The following is a 21,204-nucleotide window of genomic DNA, read 5'->3' as shown; positions in this document are numbered from 1 at the left end:
CTTCTTCCCCGGCGTCTGCGGTTGACTCCTCGGTCGTCTCATTCAAAAATAAATTGCTTTTCCCGAATCCTCCCAAGTGTTCCGTTTTTAGATCCGACCGATTGTTCATTACCGCGGCTGTTTCCCCGACATCGAAAGTCGGCCCGTCCCTGGAAGATCGTCCTGCTGAGTTTCGGACATCTCCCAAAGATTGGCCAGAGCCTATGACAATCATTACTGACGGACGATTCCGTGCAGTCATGCATGAGGATCACCACGCATGACTGCACGGACCGAGCCGTACCCACCGTTCCCCATTACCCTTCGTCTTCCTTCTGTATCATTCATTAGCAGTTCAGTAGAGCTAGATGATGCTGCATCGGAACTCGCTCCTCTAGACGCGTGTCCCTTGGACGTGTTCGCCTGTTTTTCCGGTCTCGGCTTGTGCGTGTGTGAAAGTTGCGGACATAGATGGTCCTCGAAATCTCGCTTAGAAATCGAGGAGTGCCGCCGCTAGCCCAGCCTGCTGCAGCGAGAAACGGCCACTCTCTAGGGCAAAGCGACGGTACGTCGCAAGTCGAAGGGGGAGTCTGCGTCCCGATGGGCGAAGGGAGTTTGCGGGATCCGGCGTTCCGACTCCGGGACTCTCCCTCCGACTGCGAGATTTTCGTGTCGCTGGGAACAGCGACACGTTCTTCGTCATCACTGTGACGCGAAAAGCGCGGACAAGTCTATCGAGGGTTTCGGCTACCGCTGAGCGCAGGCAAAGTGCTCGAGAACGGCGCGCCATGAATTCGAATCGCCGCCGCAGCAGAAGCGTCTCTAGTCGTCAAGAGTCGAGACTCTCAGTACCGGTCGGTGGAACTCGGGCTGATGTCACCGATGCCTCTGATGGATTCGTCAGCGCCCTAAATGAGAATTTACTCAAGCCTATCCGAGCAAAGGCTGCGTCGTATCCCGTATAGATCCGAAAGGGACGAACGCGTCCACATCCCATCGGGTCGGGGAACGGCGCCCGTGATGGAGAAGAGTCGAGCCCTCTCTCTTTCGACGACTACCTGCCGGCTCTAGCAGTCCGGGTGCTTCGCGAAACGGAACAAAATAAACAGAACTGTTTGGTGTTTTCTCGTCTTCAAAAAAGAATCATCTGATCGATTACAAATTACCCCGTTGTCGGCAGGATTGGGAATCTCTTGTAGTTGGTGGCCGATGAGGCGAAGCGGGTCGGGGATACATCCCGGTGCGAGCCTTCACTCGATGTTGGCGAGTCGTGCAAACTGATGAATCGGAGAACTCCACTCGAATAATGGACAGCAACGATCCGTGGAAAGATATTCAAGAGCTCAAATCTCGGCAGAGTAGTTTCCGAGAGAGACTCCTAAAACGGAAGAAGGAGCGGGAGGAAATCGTTTACGGTGAGTCCGGTTGACGGAGCTGGTTCACGAGGGAGCAAAACTTCCGTACACGCCGTGGTTCTGACTGAGATCCGTCATATCGCTCAACAGGCATCAGCTGCAACGATAAAACAAGCGCGAAAGATGAGAAAAGGCTGCTCGCATCCCCGAAAGACGATTCGGAGGATTCGGCGGACTGTGCCGACCTGGAACCAGCTACTGAATCAGAAATAGAAATGAAAATCATTTTGTGCCTACTCGACGTGGCTTTGGATCTGCCCGTTGACTCGAGAACGCTTGTGAAACATGTATCCAAAAGTCTTGACGATACAAAACACGTATCGCAACAGACCGTCGACGATTTTCTCAAAAAGTTCGCCGCACAGGCTTTCATTTCCATCAAAGAAAATAAGGGTAAGCCAGCGGGCCGGGTCTGTGGAGCCATTCATCTCGATCCATTGACATTCCCCAGAGTTTCTCAATCCCCGTAGACCTTGACATTTTCGTGGTTTAATGTGAATTACCGATACTTGCAGACTCTGAGGGCAAGGGGACGATTAGCATAACCACAGCAGAGCACACGAAACTCCACGCCTTCAGCTTAACCCTGAGAGACCGCGCTGAACCTTTCGACACGTGTGCCCCGCCGAAATTAGCGAAATTGGCGGAGGACGAAGCCCCGCACGATCAAGATGTTCACGGAGACCAAAACGATAATCAGGTCGTCGCGAAGGCTCCAGGTAAGATCCCGCTGAAAGTGATGTCCTCACCGCAGAACTGAATCCATGGCCCGGAGGTGCTGGGAGTCGAGATCGAAACAGGCAATCTAACGATGGAACTCAAATTGCAGTCAAGCCGAAGGATTCTGCATCTCCTAAGAAGACCGATGATCTCATCGAAAACCTTCTCAATCTACCGTCGATCAGGGAGAAGGAAAACAAGAAAGTTGGGGAAGAAATCCTCGACCTACTCAGTAAACCAACCGCTAAAGAGAGGTCGTTGGTGGAGAAGTTCAAATCTCAAGGGGGAGCTTCGGTGAGCGGATGGAGAACGAGCGAGGGGGAAGGAGAGTGATCCGATCATTCGTCAGGGTCCGCAATGTTGCTTGTGTGACGTGTGAGTTCTCTGTGATTCAGGTTCAGGAGTATTGTCCGCACGGGACTGCCGCCGAATGCAAACGTCACGGCGAAACGGACGCCTGCGGGAGACTTCACTTCAAGAAAATTCTGCAGCGGCACACAGATGAGTCGCTCGGGGACTGCTCTTTCCTGAATACCTGTTTCCATATGGATACCTGTAAATATGTTCACTATCAGGTCGAGATGAGGTGAGAGACAAGAATTCAGAATCTGAAACTGGGGAATGAAAGCCAACTTCTCTCGCGAGGCCCTCGGAATGTAAATCCTCGGTTTTTAACTGCAGACTGACGCTCATTTTCCCCTTGAAGCGAGTCGGCGACCTCATCGCTCGGGGTTGTGGCCCAGTCCTCTGAGCCGGCCGCAGAGCTGGAGAACCCCGTGGCGATACTGCAGCCTGCCCAGTGGATTCAATGCGACTTGAGATTCTTCGACATGAGCATTCTCGGTAGGCGAGACTCTTCGGAAGTGCATCGAAATACGATACATCCACTCCCCAATAGTGAAGGCCTCCCGGAGGCCTTATTCGTCTAAAAGGGCGAGATTCCCGTTCTAGGGAAGTTCAGCGTCATCATGGCTGACCCTCCATGGGATATCCACATGGAGCTGCCGTACGGAACCATGTCGGACGACGAAATGCGTCAACTGAATATCCCCTGCCTGCAAGACGAAGGTTTAATATTCCTATGGGTGACCGGACGGGCCATGGAACTCGGGCGGGAATGTCTGAAGCTGTGGGGCTACGAAAGATGCGACGAGATCATCTGGGTGAAAACCAATCAGCTCCAACGCATCATCCGAACTGGTAAATTTCATTGACAGTCGGGAATCTCTCATCGGAGCCCAATATCGACTAGAATGCAGTCCTGAAGACGGAGATTACAAAATTATCTCTGTCTTCCGAAAGGCCGTACGGGACATTGGCTCAACCACGGTAAGGAACACTGCCTCGTGGGGATGAAAGGCTCCTTGCCGCATATAAATCGTTGGCTTGACTGCGACGTCATCGTGGCGGAAGTCAGAGCGACTTCCCACAAACCGGACGAGATTTACGGTGAGTTGGTCCAAGTGGGTCCCAGGATCATGGCCAATGAAGGAAGGCGATCGTCGTATCGATATTGATCCGCTAATTCCTACAAGATAGAGGGGCAAGGTTTGTTTCAAAATGTGTTCATGCCGTGTTTCTAGGGATGATCGAGCGCTTGAGTCCGGGAACGCAAAAAATCGAGCTTTTCGGGCGACCGCATAACATCCAGCCCAATTGGATGACTCTTGGAAATCAACTCGACGGTGTCCGATTGAATGACCAAGATATCATCGAGAACTTCCGCAGACGATATCCTGATGGTAATTGTATGCAGAAGCCTTAACATACACGAGAGATGTGATTAAGCTTGTAAATATTTTCTCTTCCTGGCCATTTGTTCTGTTGATCTTGTTCATCTGAAGTCCGTTGAATTTGAAAATGACCGGTGAATCTGGGGACCGCGTACGACAATAAACAAACGTGTAACCGTTCAATCCGATTTGCGAAACATTATTATCTGACGACTGTCGTTCCCGGTATTCCTGCTTCGAATTCCAGTCTTTCACCGACCTCTCGCGGACAACGATTATCGAGACAAGCCTCATTGCTATGGTTCCTACGATAACTCGAAACCAATTTTAGCTCATCCGAGTAATGTAGCCTCGGACCTCCATTGAGCCTGCTCAAACGGATTAGTTCATCGTTCGGGCGACTTTGGAATGTTAAAATCGCACAGCCAGCCTGAGTCGTTTAAGGTTACGCTCCACTTGACGATTTTGGAGCTGATTGACGCATCATCGATCCGGGTGGTTCGATCCCTGCTCGCGGTACCGAAGAAATCGGCGCAGTGACGCAATGAACATCCTGACGGGACGGGCTTCTCGAGCCGCCTACCAACTGTCCTCGGGTGATGGATTAACCGTGGGACTCATCACGACCAAGGAGAGTCTCGACCAACTGGATCCATCTCGGGAGGGGCTGCGGAAGGCTTGCACGATCCGATTCCGCTCCGTGTCATCTATGTGATGAGCGTCTCACCAGTATTTTGGTCGGGAAACCTCTGATCGCCCGCTCAGGCCTGTACTCACACCGTGAATGAAGAGATCTACTAGAGACACGTTTTCTCAGCGAGCCCGCGTTTCTCGGTGGCGGGCCTTGACTTCAGAAGCGCCTCCGACCGTCTCCACCGGAGGCCGATGCTGCTCGCCGCTCTTGAGCTTGCGCGGACACCACGAGTACATCGAACGCAGGATACAGATTATGGAATTTTCCGGCCGACCAAGTCATCTGTCGTCCGGCGATCACAAAACCAACCAAGGGTCCGGTTGCTACCAGCCAACTCTGCGGCTCTCCTTCTTCATAAGTCTCACAGTCGAAGAGTGTTCTTTTTCCCCTCGACTGCCTCACCATCAACGATCCCGGCCTTCGAGTCGGTCCGTCCGAGCTCCAGTGGCCGGAACATCAGAATTCGCAATCGAGGCCGGGTTGCATTTGGTGTGTCCCCGAAGTGCTAAGGCCCTGGAAATATTCGAGACGGACGGATGTCGTTTCACCAGCTGGGGAGTTCGATACCGATGGCTACACTTTTGAACAAAACACACCTCCCTTTCTACAGGAATCGGAAAACTTTGCGCCGCTCGATGAGCTTTATTTGGCGATGGCATCGGCAATGAAGGCCCATTCTGAGATGCCGTCCCTCTCGAAGCGAATTATGTCCGGGCCTGGATGAGCTAGCTACCTAAATACGGGAAATCGAACGTTTTCGGGTCCCGCCTCGACAATAAGCATCGGCGGAGGTTGGGGGCTCTACAGGTATCAAGAGCAATCAGGACTTAGGAGATAATCGGGTGAGCTGATCGCGAAACAGAGTTTCTCGAGCGAGCGGATAAAAATCGAGGAACCTGGGGTCGCCCGTCCATGTCGAGTTTAATCCACTGCTCCTTAATCTCAAACCAACATTCCGCGATACGGCACGAAGGTAAGCAGAGAGATCCATCGCTATCATCGGAATTCTCGGGAAACTGAAAACATCGCTATCACGGAGAATTCGGCGGCTGTCAGATCGACCCATGTGAACAGCTGACCAACTGTTGAACTGCGCACCGGCGACTTCCTCTTTGACAGATGGGAGAGGGTATTGGGTCGGAATGTACCCGCGAATATCTCGCATCATAGACATGCGCTCTCTCGGATACACATGTTGACGTCCTGCCACAGCAGGACTGTTTCGCGGAACGATCTGTTTGTGAGCGTTGACGCCACCGTGAAAATGTAGGAGGAGCACCTGTCGTTGCGTCGAAACCCAGAGCTGCAAACTAAAGCGAGCACAGCCGAGGACAGGCTGCTGTAGATTCCTGAACTTTTAGAACGACTGGCGCTCCTGTCGCGGCTTAGAATACGCCGCATGACGAATCGCCAGTTACGATTATCTCGCAGCCTCGTCTCCGCACTCTCATCTCGAGCGATGCTTCGATTGAGCTGATCGAAATTCAGTGCGATGCTCCCGTCGTTGTCTATCCGTCGCTGAGGAAACCAAACACAGCCATGAGGCTTGTACTTGGATCTCTCACACTCGCTCTTGTCGCTGGGACTACGTTTACCGCCGAGGGACCGTGTGTTTTCAAAGGACAATGTGGGACAGGGGGCTCACTGGACTTAGGGGTGCCCTGTGCGATCGAGGGAGAAGCTACACGAACGAACACGCTCAACCGAACCGCCTACGATCAATTGGTTTCGTTATGCCCGGACTTCGATCGTCCCAACGGAGAGTTCTGTTGCGACGACTCGCAAGTCGGCTTGCTCGTCCAGCAGTTCTCGAACATGGCCCTGTTCCTGAAGCAATGTCCGTCCTGTAATTTCAACATGGCGAGAATTTTCTGCCACATGACTTGTTCTCCGCGCCAGACGGACTTCATTGAGGTGACAGCGAAGGAAAACGCCACAGAAAAATCACCCTACGGAACGAAGAAAGTCGGCAGGATCTCCTACTACCTAAGTGAAGACTACATCGATCGGACTTACGCTTCGTGCGCCGAAGTACGGAACCCTCAGACCGGCTTGGCGTTGAAGATGTTCTGTGGATCCTACACATGCTCACCGAAAAACCTCCTGCTCGCAGTGGGGACGGGCGGTTTCTCCCCGTTCCCGATGGAATTCGAGTACACGGCTCCCGAGGGGCACGTTCTATTCGATCACAACACCACGAAATGTAGTCAAGCCCCATTCCCGGGCGAGTCGCCTTGTGCTTGTGCCGACTGCGTCGACGTCTGTCCCCCCTATGTGGTTCCGGATGACGAGGTTCCCTTCCGCATCTTCGGTCAAGACGGATACTTCGTGTTGACTATTTCCCTCCTGAGTGTAGTCCTCGCTGGCCTCGCACTTTTCTGGATTTGCAAATACAGTCTTGGATTTTGCGACGCTCTGGATCGGGACGAGACCAATCTCCTCTCGAGCGAAAGCTTGCAAGTGGGAGCCAAAGCCCCGTCGGCAATGAGACGAGGTTTCGAGCGCTTGGGGTTTTTGTGCGCCTCGCGTCCATGGACTACGATCGCCGTCGGGGCCATCTTCTGTTCCCTGTTCTCGCTCGGAAATCTCAATTTCCAAGTCGTCACCGATCCCGTGCAACTGTGGTCCGCGCCGACGAGTGAAGCCAGAACTCAGCGCGAGTATTACGGAAATAACTTGGCACCCTTCTACAGGATTGAACAGGTAATTATTGTGAACAAAGGTGGGAAGCCTTTCGTCTACGAAAGTAACAGGACCCAACAGTCCTACGAGTTCAGCCCGGTCTTCCGCTCTGACTTCCTGGCGGACCTTCTGGACCTGCAGGAGAAGATCACCAACTTGAAGGGCACCTACAATAACGGGACTGCGAACGAGGAAGTCGACTTGCAGAGTATCTGTTTCTCCCCTCTCGACAAAAAGTGCGCTATACAATCCGTACCGAACTGGTTTCAAAACAACATATCGATCATCAGAGAAAACCCGGAAAAATATCTCGACCACATCGTCGACTGTGTCAACTCCCCGACCCTGGTCCCAGGTCAGGATGACCTGCTCAACATCGGATGTTTGGGCGAATACGGGGGCCCTAGCTTCTACTACGCGGCATTGGGAGGATACGATGAAGACAAGCCCCTCCTGGCGCCGGCAGTCGTTCTCACCTTCCTCGTGAACAACCATGCCAAAGCAGAAGACAACGAACGAGCTGTGGCCTGGGAGCAAGAATTCATTCGATTCATGAAGAATTTCACCCACCCCAACATGACCGTGGCTTTCATGGGGGAGAGCTCGATAACGTCCGAACTGGATGTGGAGAGCCGTTCGGATGTCTCAACAATCGCCGTCAGCTACCTGTTGATGTTCCTCTACGTCGCGGTGGTCCTGGGTCGGTACAAGTCGGTCGCGACGGTCCTCCTGCACAGCCAAATCGTTCTCGGAGCGATGGGAGTTTTCCTCGTTCTCGTCTCGGTCGTTTCCAGCGTGGGCATCTATAGCTTGATGGGCATCCCTTCGACGTTGATAATTTTCGAGGTTGTGCCCTTCCTCGTGCTTGCCATCGGAGTGGACAACATTTTCATTCTCGTGCAAGCCTACCAACGATCAAGCCGGCTCGACGGCGAGTCTCTCGAAGAACACGTCGCGAGAATTGTGGGACTTGTGGGGCCCTCGCTGCTCTTGGCCAGCGCCTCAGAGGTCACTTGCTTCTTCTTGGGCGCCTTGACGAGTATGCCAGCCGTCAGGACGTTCGCTCTCTATGCCGCACTGGCTCTTCTCATCGATGTCTTGCTCCAGATCACAGTTTTCGTTTCCATGTTGACACTCGACATCCGGCGGCAGGAGTCGGGGCGGTTCGATCTATTGTGCTGTATGAAATCAAACTCCGACGATACGGAGGCGTTCGAAGATTCAACGCTCTTCAACTTCATGAAGAATGTCTATTCGCCCCTCTTGAGGAAAGATTATTATCGATTCGCGATTTTGGTGACTTTCCTCTGTTACCTCGGGTTTTCGCTCAGCGTCATACCACACCTCGACGTTGGTCTGGACCAGGAAATTTCGATGCCCCGAGACTCGTACCTCCAGGATTATTTCAGGTCTCTGAAGGAATATCTCCGAGTGGGACCGCCCGCCTACTTCGTCATCCACGACAAGTACAACTACAGTGACGCGAACAATCAGAACTTGATCGGCACCTTCGAGGGCGCTGCGAACGATTCCCTAGTCAATCAGCTGATCCAAGCCTCGCGAACGAAGGAAAAAACTTTCATTGCCGCGCCGGCCATGTCCTGGATCGACGACTACTTTGCATGGAGCCAAGAATGCTGCTTCGAGAACAACAAGACGCACGAGCGGTGCCCAGCCGAGAATATCAGTCATGGATGTCTAAAGTGTACTGGGGATTCCGATCGACCCCCGAGCATGACTTCTCACATCAAGGATTTCCTCCACGATATACCTGATGTCAAGTGCGGTAAGGGCGGTCACGCGGCCTACAGCCAAGCGATCCAGCTGGTCCCGAACGCGAAGAATCTCGGTGGTGTCGAGATAGGAGCGACGAGTTTCATGACCTACCATTCCATCCTGAAGAATAGTACGGACTTCATCAACGCGCTACGAATGGGGCGATACGTTGCGGAGAAGATCGAGAAGAGACTCAAAGAAAGCTACAAAGGGAACAAAGACGACGCGGAAGTTTTCCCCTATTCGATCTTCTACGTTTTCTACGAACAGTACCTGACTATCTGGAGCGACGTTGCGAAACATCTCCTCATTTCCTTCACGGGAGTTCTTCTCATAACTTTCTTATTGATGAAGTTCAAAGTTTTCCCCACGATCGCTATCGGTCTGACCATTTCAATGATCGTTAGCGACCTGATGGGCGTCATGTACATGGCGAACGTATCGCTGAACGCCATTTCACTCGTTAATCTCGTCATGTGCGTTGGTATCTCTGTGGAGTTTTGCTCCCACATCGTTAAAGCTTTCATCGAAGACGACGAGTCGTGTCCAATCGAGCGAGCCATAAATGCCGTAGCCCATACAGGATCGTCGGTCTTGAGCGGCATCACGTTCACGAAATTCATCGGAGTTGTTGTTCTGTTCTTTGCCAAGAGTCAGCTTTTTGTGATCTTTTATTTCCGAATGTACCTAGCCATTGTTCTTCTCGGCTCCTTCCACGGTCTGGTGTTCCTCCCAGTTTTCCTAGCGACGTTCGGAAGCCCTAAGTCAACGGGAAGGAATAGCAATTGATGGCAGCAACCGATGCCATCATGACATACGCTCTATTGAATTATTCATGTGTTTTGCAACGACTCATATAAAGTTGAATGATATAAATGGATATATTGTACGTTTCAAGGACGATATTTTAATAAGCGGGTTCATTTTTCCCTGAGAAAAGAACAACTATCGACTCGGAATATTATTGGACGGAACATTATAGGGAGATCCGCCCAGAGCACTGACCCAAGATCGCGCGACGGAACGCGTTCTGATCTAATTTCCCTAATCCCTCGTTGGGTCATCCCCCTCCGATCAGATCTGATGAGATTCCTTCACGTCAAACGCCTACCCCTTCTGGAGATCCGGAATGACGTTGAGAATGCTCGAGATCCTAATACGCATATTTCAAAGAGCCGGGAGCGCTCAAGAGTGCAACGGAGTGCGCTCCGGCTCAGCCAGGACTCTGACCCTGCTGACCCGTTTTCGATCGCAACGCCATCCAAGGGATCAACGTCATCTACACGATCTTAAAACTCGAGCTCGATTCCCATCTGCTCTCCCGAACAGCACAAATGCCGTAAGTCATTCTATCAAGACCCTGTCGGCCGTGCAGCTGTACCCTTGCCATTGAAGTACAATACATTGAATAACCCAATCATTCGCGCTTCGACTCTCGTGCCCCCGATCATTCTCAGATTTCATTCCAATATCCATGAGCTCCGGTTCTCCCGCTACTATTCAAACGGAATCGCAATTCACTGATCGATGTACAAAAAATCGGACCCCCTCGATTGTTGGCAGATTCCGCATGTAGCCCAATATAGCTCAACGAATCTGACCTTCTTTCGAGGCTCTCCCCCGTATTACGATTCACGGCACCGTAAGGCCGTAACGGCATAACGGAAGCATCGTAGCGAACTGAGAATGACGGCGGTTAACGCGGAATCTCCATGGAAATCCATTTTCTACAATGCTCCGGTGCCCCAGACCATGGAATCTTGATCGATTTCCTTCTTCCTCCGCGCACCGCGCTGTAGCGATTTGTTGAGCTCCTTTTCTAAGGAGGGAGGAAGTCGGCACCACGACCGAGTTTTTTGGATTTTTGAGGACTTGAGCGGAGTCATTCTAGGGCGAATGCGTTATCTACATTCAGACGAAACGACTTCTGCTTTATATGAGTTCATATCCGCGGATCACCTGGGCAGAGAAGCTTGGGGTGTTCTTGGCAAAAAAGACTCCGAGTTCGCGGAATAGCCCTAAACTGTCGACCGCGAAAAACAGGAACGAAGTCTGGGAGGGCCAGTCCTATATCCTCGAGCAATATAGCGCTGATTCTACCAATAAGCATATCCTTCGCCACCCAGGATGTAGTTCTAGCTGAGCTTTTTTCCTCAGAGCTTCTGCTCATAGTATTCCCAGACTTCAACTTGATCCAGCTCTCCACTTTCGGATTGATTTATTCAATGATTATTGTTTGCATGTTGTAACAGCGCTACGAGAGAAATTGGATCCTTCCTGAGTCTGCTCGACAGAGGCGCCTGTTCGCCATACAACGTTGCAGTCGTTTCGCGGATTGAATCATCGAGAATCGCTCATCGGAATGCTCCTTAGCTCAGATTGCTGTGGTCATACAACGCAATAAGCTACCGCTTGGGTTGCGGTATTTCAAGGAAAATCGATTCAAGTTATGCTGAAACCATCCGCTGACCTCCGATTTCTCCGGACTCGAATTCCGCTCCCTGAGGCAGTTCCTTCCTCATCCGTTGACAGTAAATCATTTCGATACCGAAACATTCGATCGTGCTGATCATTGATCTCGTGTGACCAGGAGAACTGTTTTAAAACCAACAATTGACATTTGCGTACTCGATAAGGGAATTCACCGACCTCAGCTTTCCGTGATCTGGTCCGAACAGCATCCGTCGTCGACCGATTCTCCTCCTTCCTCCGTTCGATTGGAGGGAAGCATGAATCACATCGCTAGGCCGCAGGGGGCTATCCTCTTTTTTTCTTACTCGGGGGGGGGGGGCAGGGGGATCTCGTGGAAAATTATCGATTTTTGATACACGTCCGTTTCCTCCGCGGTCCATCGCGGCTAATGTAATGTCATTCAGAGACTGAGTGAAGGTGAAGGAGAACAGATCGACCATCAGTCACAAATCGGATTCTCGACGTCGAACTTCACCGGACCAATTACCGCGTCCCGCAGGTGAGGCCCGTCCAATGATACTCAATACTAGCTTTATATCTGCTTTCTGCATTCTCGAATCACATGCACGAGGTATCCGTGCGATGAGTAGTGTTTTATTAGCATTTATTATTACATATTTTTATTATTCCAAAACAATGAAACTCAACTTCCCATCTCTCGCTGTGAACAATTACTAATATGTGTATAAATAAACAGGGAAAGAGAAATAAAACTCAATCAAGTAGTCTACGAGCCGCATCGACCCATTTCATACTGCTCCAGGATCTCAGACGGGAATCCCATCTGGATCCCCGGCGACTCTACCTTGAAGCCTAACTTTCCGTGGCAAACAGTCCATTCACTGCCGTCTTTGAGCGGATTACGCACCTCCATCATCTTCACCGCATGAGGATCCCAGATGAATGATTAGGCTTGACAAATGATCCTTAGTTAAGCTCCGGAAAATTTTGACTAGAACCAGAAGAATTTTCGTGGACAGCAAGATGTCTATACTCTCCCGACATCGATCTTCCCAACAGGTACACCTCACAATCATATAACGATCAGGGGTGATTTGAAGGTCTCGAGGAACATCCTGAGGTCCGTCAGTTTCTCCATACCTCCGGCGGCAATCTGCGGGAGCAATTTCCTTCGTAAAGACCCATTTTGGCTGGTGGCAAGCTCATATGGCGGCAGCATCCAGGAATCGGAAGGGTAATCATTTTACCAGGACATCTCGGATCTCTTTCCCCAGCTACGAGATAATCGTGAGCAGCGCACCCTACCTGACTCATTTGTACAGGTGTTTTTGAATTTTTCGCCGGACACCTTTCTGCGTGGCATGTCTGCTCGTCAAGCGATTCCCGTTCAGGACGTTGAGAGCCGAGGTCCCTGACAGCTTTCTTCAACTCTAGGACCCCCGATTTTCGGAGAACTTTCAAGAAGTTCAGCATCGTATCTTTCGCGCATGCCTCCGGATACTCGAAACGATCCATTTTCGCCTGGGGTCGAGATGATAATAGAATTGAGTGCTCACCCTACGTCGGGGATGTATCGGATCCGAGTACCCACAGCTCGCACAATGGAGCGCGTTCCGTCTCCCGCACTCTCGACTTACTTTCGATTGCATCCCAGTGAGCAACTCTCTCTGAAGGCAGCGGTCACAGATATTGTGCGAAGAACCGAGAATGTGGGCAAGATCGTTCGCAATCGCCGAGTAGCCTAGAAGAGTTCGCGGGACATATGAGAGAGGGCTCCGTGCTTCTCAATCAATGTATATCTGTAGCTAGATGAAGAAGGCATACAATCATGATGATCACCGCCTCAGTTTACCTTCTATCAGCGGAGCTATCGAGGCTTTCAAGTCTGATATGCTCTGCAGGCTGTACCGGTCTCGTCGGTATAGGATCGAATGATCTGAAATTTTGAATCCTCGAGAGATTCCCCGCATAGTGTCTTTCGAATCATATGGGTTCGGTACCGTCTACGGGGCTACTCGGAGGACGCGGGCCGACCTCAAGAATGCAAACCTCTCGATTCCATGATGTCCCACTCGATGAGAGACCGCTTTGCCTCTTCAATCACAGATTTGCATTCGTCTGCTGGTTGGAATTGGATGAACTCGTTCTGCAAGATCGTGGCCAAGGCTAGAGCGCCCTTCTCGACAGTTTCCCAGCAGACTTCTATTGAATCCATTTCTGAAACAGACCTGTGATCAATTCCCATCCCGGCGAAAAAAATTCATGGAGACCAATTTCGCCATACGGGTGTTCCTCCGTGTAACCGAATAATAAGTTACGTCGAATGACGTCTGGTCATCGAACCTTCGCCGCTGACGACGCTCATTTTCCGAAGCTCCTCAGAGAGAACAGCGGCAAGAACCGATTCGCCCACGAGAGCTTCCATCACAGGTCCACAAGAATAGTTGAGTTCGATGAGGCTTTCGACTGAGGTGCTCACAGAATATCGGCCATTGGAGTAGGATATGAGATGAGGTAGGAGGGACGTCGAGTAGCTGCGAAGAACGGAAATTCCCTCAGAATGCCGGCTTCAGACAAATTCATTGCGTACTGGAATGCTGAATCCTGACGAGACCAAAACTCTAGAAGCGCTCGAGCTGCGACGAAGCTCACCGACACAGTTGTCTGAGGTTTTCAACGTGGACATCATCGAAGGTTAGCGTTTTCCGTTTGCATGGACTAGTGAGTTGTGCACAGAGGACGCGCATTGCCCCGATCAAGTCGCTTTCCTCGCATCCCTAGAAGATGCATAATTGCTTTGTGATACGGATCTCGGATAGAGTTCAAGAATTTGGGGGATAATGAGCTTCGTACGTGTCGGAACTTCGTAGCCATCAAGAACGACAGAAGGTTGGGAGCCGACACGGCTAGACTCCGGTTCGCTTCCCGGAGCACGACGAAAGCCAAATCGAGAGTAAGACTGCAACAGAAACACGCTCGATCAATTCCTATATCCGACGATGACCTCGAGATAATTGAAACAAACAACAGTTGGGATCCGCATGGATCGGAAGACCCACCGACTCATGGAGTTGACGTCAGTGTGCGACGCAGATAACAGAGACGCAGTCGAGGAAGATGCGCAAGAAGTGAGCGTTCCTTCATTTTGAGCGGTATACCCATCGCGGATGAACTCCTTGGCGGGATCTAGTCCGAATTTCTCGGCGTTACTGAGGAGAAAACATTTCAAGTTGAAATGCTGCCCGAACTCGATCCTCACGGTGCCGAAATGGGCCGTGACCGTCCGCCAGATCGACCGCAGAGCGTGGCCAAAGGATTCCTTTGTTTTCTGGGAACCACACTGCTCGGCCACGAAGTTTCCTGCAAGATAGGTAGGATTTCGTTTTTACCGGGATCCGTCTCCACGGAAATATTTGTCTGGAGAGCATCCCTGTACATTTTCTCACCGTCTATGAGTCTATCGTAGGTGAAGGCGACGGGAACAATAATTGCGTCCGGGATGAGACCCCTCTGGTAAGCATGGATGAGGACAGACAATAATCCGGCCTTTGCTGGCAATGTTCGCCCATTACGAGACCGACCACCCTCCAGATAAAACTCTAGAGGATAACCTTGGGAGAGGCTCTCACAGATGAACTGCGGGAGGAAAATTAACCTGGTGAGAGGAGTGAGCCCCGGCCAAGCTAAATTCAAGGCACAAAATTCGCTCCGCTCACCTCTTGCAGAATGCCTCGATAAATAAAATCTCTTTCATCACTAGATGATGACTCAGCTGACGATCTCCTCTGATCGATCTTCCGACGAATGAAGAAACCTCCTAGACCTCTGAGTAAACGTCCAAAAACAGGAATGTTCAGGTTGTCCCCTGCGGCGACCTGGAGAAGAATTGGCGGATATGTTCCCGAATCCCGATCGGCTCTCTCTTATTGGAAAGGGCAATAGCTTGTTTGTGGTTCGGTCATTCACTGCATGTCAACCAACCTGAGGAGCTCTCATGCCGCGAATGTATAGAAGATACGTCAACAGAATGTAATCCAAATGTGAACGATGCAGCGGCAAGTATACTATGGGCGTGTCAGGATTCGCTTCCTCCAGGCATTGGAGCTCAGATAGTTGACACCGGCGGGCGTATATTCCTGGATTGAATAAACAGCAGAGCTCAATCTCGAGCGCGAGGCGTCACATGAATCCAACGACTCAATAGCAAAGCCTGGAGACCTCGGGACAGAGGGTCGATTTTTGGATTCATGACGGGAGAATTTCACTCCGGCCTTCTCCTAGCGAAATCGGATCGCAGGAATCTCCGCTGATTACAAGCTACAACAAGACGACGAGCTATCATGAATACTTCCGGTAGACTCATGATGAGTTGCATTTCATAATTGATGAGAGAAATTTCGCATTGAATTTTCTGAGTGGGAGCGTACTGAGATTTCGCGACGTGGAGATCGCACCAAGGGGGGAATCGCGCCGAAAAAAAAACACGCGGGAGAAAATATCGCCTTTATCGAGAAAGCATAGCGCGCGGACTGGAATAGGCACAAGCTCACCTGAGAGGCTGTGCCGGAAAATCTTATTGACAACGACGGCAGCAACTCTGATCAAAAACACAGAAGTCGACGAAGCCATCTGAAGCAGGATATCCTTAGCTTCTCGTAGATGCATCGAATGATCATATTTAGAGACGACCGTGAGCTCATCCGAGACGATTTTCTGTAAATAACAATAGGGAAAACGAGACTTCCACGCATTCCGCAAACGAGAGCGACGGATCGACGGAAAAAAATATCCCACCTGCTGTGTCGCTTTCCCGTATGCGATCCGCATTGTCTCGGAGTCCAGAATGTCCTTATGAGATTGTACCGGGTAGTGCCACGGCACAGGACGCAAAAGTATCCATAGCATGTGTTTCAACCAAGAAGTAATGGCGTGAAGGGGAGTCAAAGGGATATAGGACCACGGGAACGAGCTCTCGGAAACACACCCCGGGGAAGCTAAGATGTTGACCAGATCGTTGCTCGCATAATTATCAATGAAGAGGGAATTGAGCTGGAATATAGATATTTCACGATAATTACGGGCGGGGTTTTGGCGAGACGACAGACCAGATGCCCAAATTTCTCGAAAAGAGACGAACGAGCCTCAGAGTGAAGGGAATCACCTTTGTCTTCGAAGACGTGGGAGCTTCATGCCTTTTCTTGAAGTTCACGGGCTGAGCATACAGAGAATTCGACGGGACGCCCAAAACTGGCGATAGTTTCACCTGGATTTGAGATTAGGTCTCTTCGAAGGATTCTCACAGGACCGATCTTTCTCATTATGGACTTGATCAAATTGAAGTCGAACCTTCGATGCATTCGTTCCCGGTGGGCACAGTTTCGGATGCCGCGGCGAGTCACTAAGAAGTGATCCGGCGTAGATCTGCCGCGGGAACATGTTTTGCAGAAACGCGTATCCACGTACACCTGGAATGTCCCGCTAACTCAGTCACATGTCGCTCCTCCGATGCCCCGCGAGAGTTCCTCGATGCCAGATGGGTCGCAAGCGATTGGTATCACGTCTTAAGAACTCCGTCAAGCGATGAAACAACCGAGCGAAGAAGGAAATTTTCAGTTCCGGTCATCTCACATCGGAAATCAGGCTTCCGTTCGGCTGGCCATACTGAAGATCGTATGGGAGGCTTTCGAGTCAATCGATATAAAACAACAGAGGTTCTCACGTGCGATGGTGCCCAGTACGAAAATCCAGAAATAATCCGATAGCCATCCCAGGGGCAGAGAGGACGGTTCATCCTCCTCCATCATTCTGAACAAGGAAACTCCGAAGCAAGATCAGGCTTTCTACGAATCGCTTGCAATCTACAAACTTCAGCGAGAATCAAGCCGGAGTGGGAACCGACCCGACACTCCGTGCTGACCCAGTGGGGGCAAGCCAAAGATTTCGTCAACCCGTAATTCGATTTTCCGGGACGGCTACAACACAAACGGAAGACACGTCACTACTGATGAGTGGCTAAATGTGTTCCCGATACAGAAGCGATCCCTCTCCTTCGGCGCAGAAGTCGCAAAACACCGGCCGATTACATCGTCAGACGGTGGATCTGGACCCGGTGACTGGTGAAGTCGCTCCCGCCTTGTACCGAAGAGGTTGTGTTCTGTGTCGCACGGAGAGTGCCGAATTTGTTCATGGGGACGACGGCTTGCGGGAAGACCCTCTCAAAATCGTCCCGGACCGTATGGCGGACAGGTGACCTAAAGTCGCGGAAGAGGGTAAACTATCAACGCTCCACTGCTTACATATGTCAGATGATCCCAACGCAATGATTGTAACTCCTAATAACTTTATTCATCATGCAGGACGGAATCGTCGAGTCGAAAAATATCGGAATGACTAGAGAAGAAGGCACTTGGTAGAGAACGTCCCTGCGAGCTGCTCACCGACCAAAACAACTTCGAATTCGAACGCCCGTTTGTTTACGCGCCAGATTTCGAAACGGGGAGTGAGCCCGTCAGACTGTGAGGGTCTAACGTTGTGCATGAGTGAGGTCAGAATCATACGCCATCTCGCCCACGCAAACATGTTTCGGGGGAGTATCATGCTTCTCAATCTCTTTTTCCAGAGCGAATGACGCCGAGGTTCAGGAACGACTTCAATGTTATATACGGAATGCGGCATATGTATCCCGTCTGCGCTCACACTTCGGAGGGTCGTTCCGCGCGGACACCGCGACGCCGAAGAATTCGTGAACGATTCCGCCGACTTCCGGGGATTCTCAGCCCTCCTTCCCTCCCGGGTGTAATCGGAGTTTATTGATACTTGGCCAGGGCCGTGCTATCGTCGGGGTTTCATAAATATATCCAGGAGAGATGGAATTACCCGCTCGGACCTCATTGCTGGGATTAGTTCGCCTAATTGAGGACGCGACTGCGCAAATTCATTGTGCGAATTTCAGGCGCAAGAGCAGCGGGGGGTGCCTCCAAAAAGTTGGTCCGGCCAGAGCGACTCGCTCCGTGAATACGCTCTCGAATGCTGTACCCCGTCAACACGCCAGTGACCTCGAACCTTGTTTAGGAACGATTCACAGTGGTTTCCTTCTCCATCTGTGCAATCCCCCTTCTAATGTTCGTGCCCATTCCTCGAGGCGGGCTCGGGAGAAACACGTGAAGGATTCGGGATACTCGGTTTCAACCCCCTATCCTGGCCTGACAGACGTCTTTGGGGCTGAGCGTGCTTCGTGGAGTGGATTGATCCGGGGAATTCGTCATCAATTCTTCGGATTCCGTCCTCCGACGGATTTCGGGCCTCCGCATCTGGTTTCCGGGTGGATGGTCGGTCGAAATCAAGCGAGACTGATGTCTTGGTTCCGTGTGCTCTCTCCTCAATATTGAAACGATAAACGAAACAAAAGTTGAGACGTAGAATTCTTGTGCTCACGGAACGCCTAGGAAATCTCGAGGCACCTAGGATTCGATCCGAGCATCGAAACAGGCAACGGTTTCAATGTGAGCGACCGCACGCCCGGTTGAGCGTCGAAGTGAGGGCTCTTCAGATGTTTAATGGTTGCTTCACTTATCAGTTCATTCGGATGAGAGAATCGAAATGTAGATAAGGCGTTCCATTTGAGGAACCGGGCAGAGTTGAAGTGGTAAAAAATGTATGCTATCGCCGCCACCGCACAAGAATTCAAGGAATTCCTCCGAATACCTTTTAATGCCGATAGAATCGGAGCCAGAAGTTTCCTGCGTTCCGCGAGGGCTGGATATCATGAATCCGATATGAATGCGTTGTAAACTCTTTGATCTCATTCCCTGAGGAGCTCTCATCATTAGTCCACGACTCCCTGTTTTCCTCAGTCAATGCTGAAGCTGATCTTTGTCGATGAGGAAGCCGAGTCTGTCGGCACGTGCGATACATTGATGTCGCGTGTTCATACTAAGAGTCGAATTCTTGAAGACGGCTCGATTTCCCCGTTCATTGAGTCCTGTTCGATTTTAGGAGAGAGCAGTGGAGAATAAAACACTTTACTCCCTGAGAAAAAAAAAATTGCGGAGCCCTCGAACACCTATGGACTGCTAAATTGAACAAAAACAGTCGATGAGAGGCCTCCGGATCGAGCGTGCCTTATGGAAGTCGGCTCGAGCACTCTGATGCTTCTGTTGTTACTGTGGCCTCCTAGTTTAGCAAGAGCAGGCCGAGACCGTTGCGCGACACTTCTAACTAATATCGGGTTACCGGAGACAAATTATCCGTACGGCAGAGATCGAATAACACACGACAAGGGCTCACAATATTGGTTTTAATTGCAGCTTTCGCTAACCTATGCGTTAGTGGGAGGGGTTCGGCGCTCTGGCGGTCGCAAAGGTCACCGAAACGATCGGCATAAGCGTTCGAGTCACAGGCAGGCAGACGGACGGGAGTTCGAAGAATTTCGCGCATTGTCTACCACGCCCGCCGCCAGGGGATTGCGATAGTCGCCTGAATTTCGTCGACGCCGACGTCAAAACGCTATCAATTGCATATGTACATACATATATGTGTATCATTATCGACCGATGCCAGAGGGTTCTCTCAATCTGATCCAGCAGCGGTCGACGTCAGGACCTGACGCTAATCGGATCGACAGTAGACACTGAATTCTCCCAATCAGTATTATCCTTTTCCTGTCCTCATGTTCCCTGAAGATTCTGAGTTTTGAACCGCGGAAATGGCCGTGACGTTTTTGCCGCCCGCGGTTTTTCAATTGTTCCGATCGGAGTGTCCGGAGAGGGCACCTGATGTCGAATTCCTTGTTGGTTTCCTCAAATATCTCGCGGTCCATCTCCAGAAGCGATTAGCTAATTTGTGGCGTTGAAACCGTGGCTGCGATCGCCAGCAACAGAAACCATAGGAACCGTTTTTTCGTCGGATCAAATGGAAGCCCAACCTAGTTCATAATTTGGAGTTTCAGCGCCAGGACAGGTGACCGACGTCCATGGATTGCATTCCTCGCATAGCGAGCATTTGGACAACAGCACGACACTTCTCAGAGGATCGATTTTCTCTTTCCGCCCAGTTCACTTGTTCAATTATTTATAGCTCGTCTCCAGGCCTGCCGTACCGAATTCCCCAACCCTCCGATCCCCCACGTCCCCATCCTCTTCGCCGTGCCGTGCCGCGCTCACATATCGTCGACGACCGAGTCGTTGTCGGAGATGTCGATTCGGTCCGAAAGCAAGTGGGCGACCGCTAATTCTCAGAAAGACACGGGGTCAGTTATTTGAGTCAGACGTCGCTTTCGAACCCCAAGAGTGTATTTAGCGTGCATTACTTGCTGAAACATGCTGACGGACAGACAGAGCGGAGAAGCGGACAGATCGTCGCGACCGACAGGTATGTAAGAGAATACATTGGTAATGATATTGCAGCGAACAATTATACAGTATTCGATTACGAGACAAATGACTGTGTTCTGATAATTCAGGAGGAATCTAATTTTCAACGCCGCTTGTCGAAGGCTCTCCTCGTCCCCGCCCCGGCGGGGCTCTCGCAGTCTCCTGATCCCCCGAGACAGAGTATTATTTTATTTTTCATCGCAAGTTCGAGCGAGACGGTGAAATATTATCGTTGTACATCAGTCATCAGCTTATATGTATCACCACGTTTGCAAGAAACGACGATCTGCCCCGAGTGCTTTTATATTTAGGTGAATAAACGGCTTGATTTCGCTCAGTCCGAGATTCACCCCGCCTCAAAATTCAAACGGATTCACCAGAGAAGGGTTCTGGAATCAAAG

General features: G+C 50.9%; 3 protein-coding genes across 3 annotated transcripts; 2 read left to right on the top strand and 1 right to left on the bottom strand.

Moving 5' to 3' along the window:
* Positions 1 to 1,092: 1,092 nt before the first annotated feature.
* On the top strand, positions 1,093 to 4,030 carry Mettl3 (methyltransferase like 3). The gene is made up of 9 exons (XM_029112972.1): positions 1,093 to 1,403; positions 1,464 to 1,787; positions 1,910 to 2,113; positions 2,224 to 2,408; positions 2,510 to 2,700; positions 2,821 to 2,957; positions 3,066 to 3,314; positions 3,417 to 3,563; positions 3,698 to 4,030. Exons 1-9 carry the CDS (start codon positions 1,286 to 1,288, stop codon positions 3,877 to 3,879), a joined length of 1,737 nt encoding a protein of 578 aa, XP_028968805.1. The 5' UTR covers positions 1,093 to 1,285; the 3' UTR covers positions 3,880 to 4,030.
* A 1,701-nt stretch (positions 4,031 to 5,731) lies between these two features.
* LOC100904835 (NPC intracellular cholesterol transporter 1) lies at positions 5,732 to 9,893 on the top strand. The gene has a single exon (XM_003738135.2). It carries the CDS (start codon positions 6,081 to 6,083, stop codon positions 9,786 to 9,788), a length of 3,708 nt encoding a protein of 1,235 aa, XP_003738183.1. The 5' UTR covers positions 5,732 to 6,080; the 3' UTR covers positions 9,789 to 9,893.
* A 2,174-nt stretch (positions 9,894 to 12,067) lies between these two features.
* Positions 12,068 to 17,236, bottom strand: LOC100904689 (glycerol-3-phosphate acyltransferase 1, mitochondrial). The gene is made up of 17 exons (XM_018641563.2): positions 17,152 to 17,236; positions 16,779 to 16,897; positions 16,594 to 16,695; positions 16,227 to 16,481; positions 15,983 to 16,145; positions 15,414 to 15,568; positions 15,149 to 15,307; positions 14,879 to 15,068; positions 14,492 to 14,792; positions 14,286 to 14,391; positions 14,085 to 14,209; positions 13,776 to 13,966; positions 13,482 to 13,649; positions 13,285 to 13,368; positions 13,070 to 13,173; positions 12,738 to 12,953; positions 12,068 to 12,585 (listed from the first exon to the last, which is right to left on the bottom strand). Exons 1-17 carry the CDS (start codon positions 17,234 to 17,236, stop codon positions 12,505 to 12,507), a joined length of 2,604 nt encoding a protein of 867 aa, XP_018497079.2. The 3' UTR covers positions 12,068 to 12,504.
* Between the last annotated feature and the right edge of the window lie 3,968 nt (positions 17,237 to 21,204).

This window comes from Galendromus occidentalis, unplaced genomic scaffold, assembly GCF_000255335.2.
Source record: "Galendromus occidentalis unplaced genomic scaffold, Mocc_1.1 scf7180000075782, whole genome shotgun sequence".
Lineage (NCBI taxonomy): Eukaryota > Metazoa > Arthropoda > Arachnida > Mesostigmata > Phytoseiidae > Galendromus > Galendromus occidentalis.
This window is presented reverse-complemented; position numbering and strand designations above follow the sequence as displayed.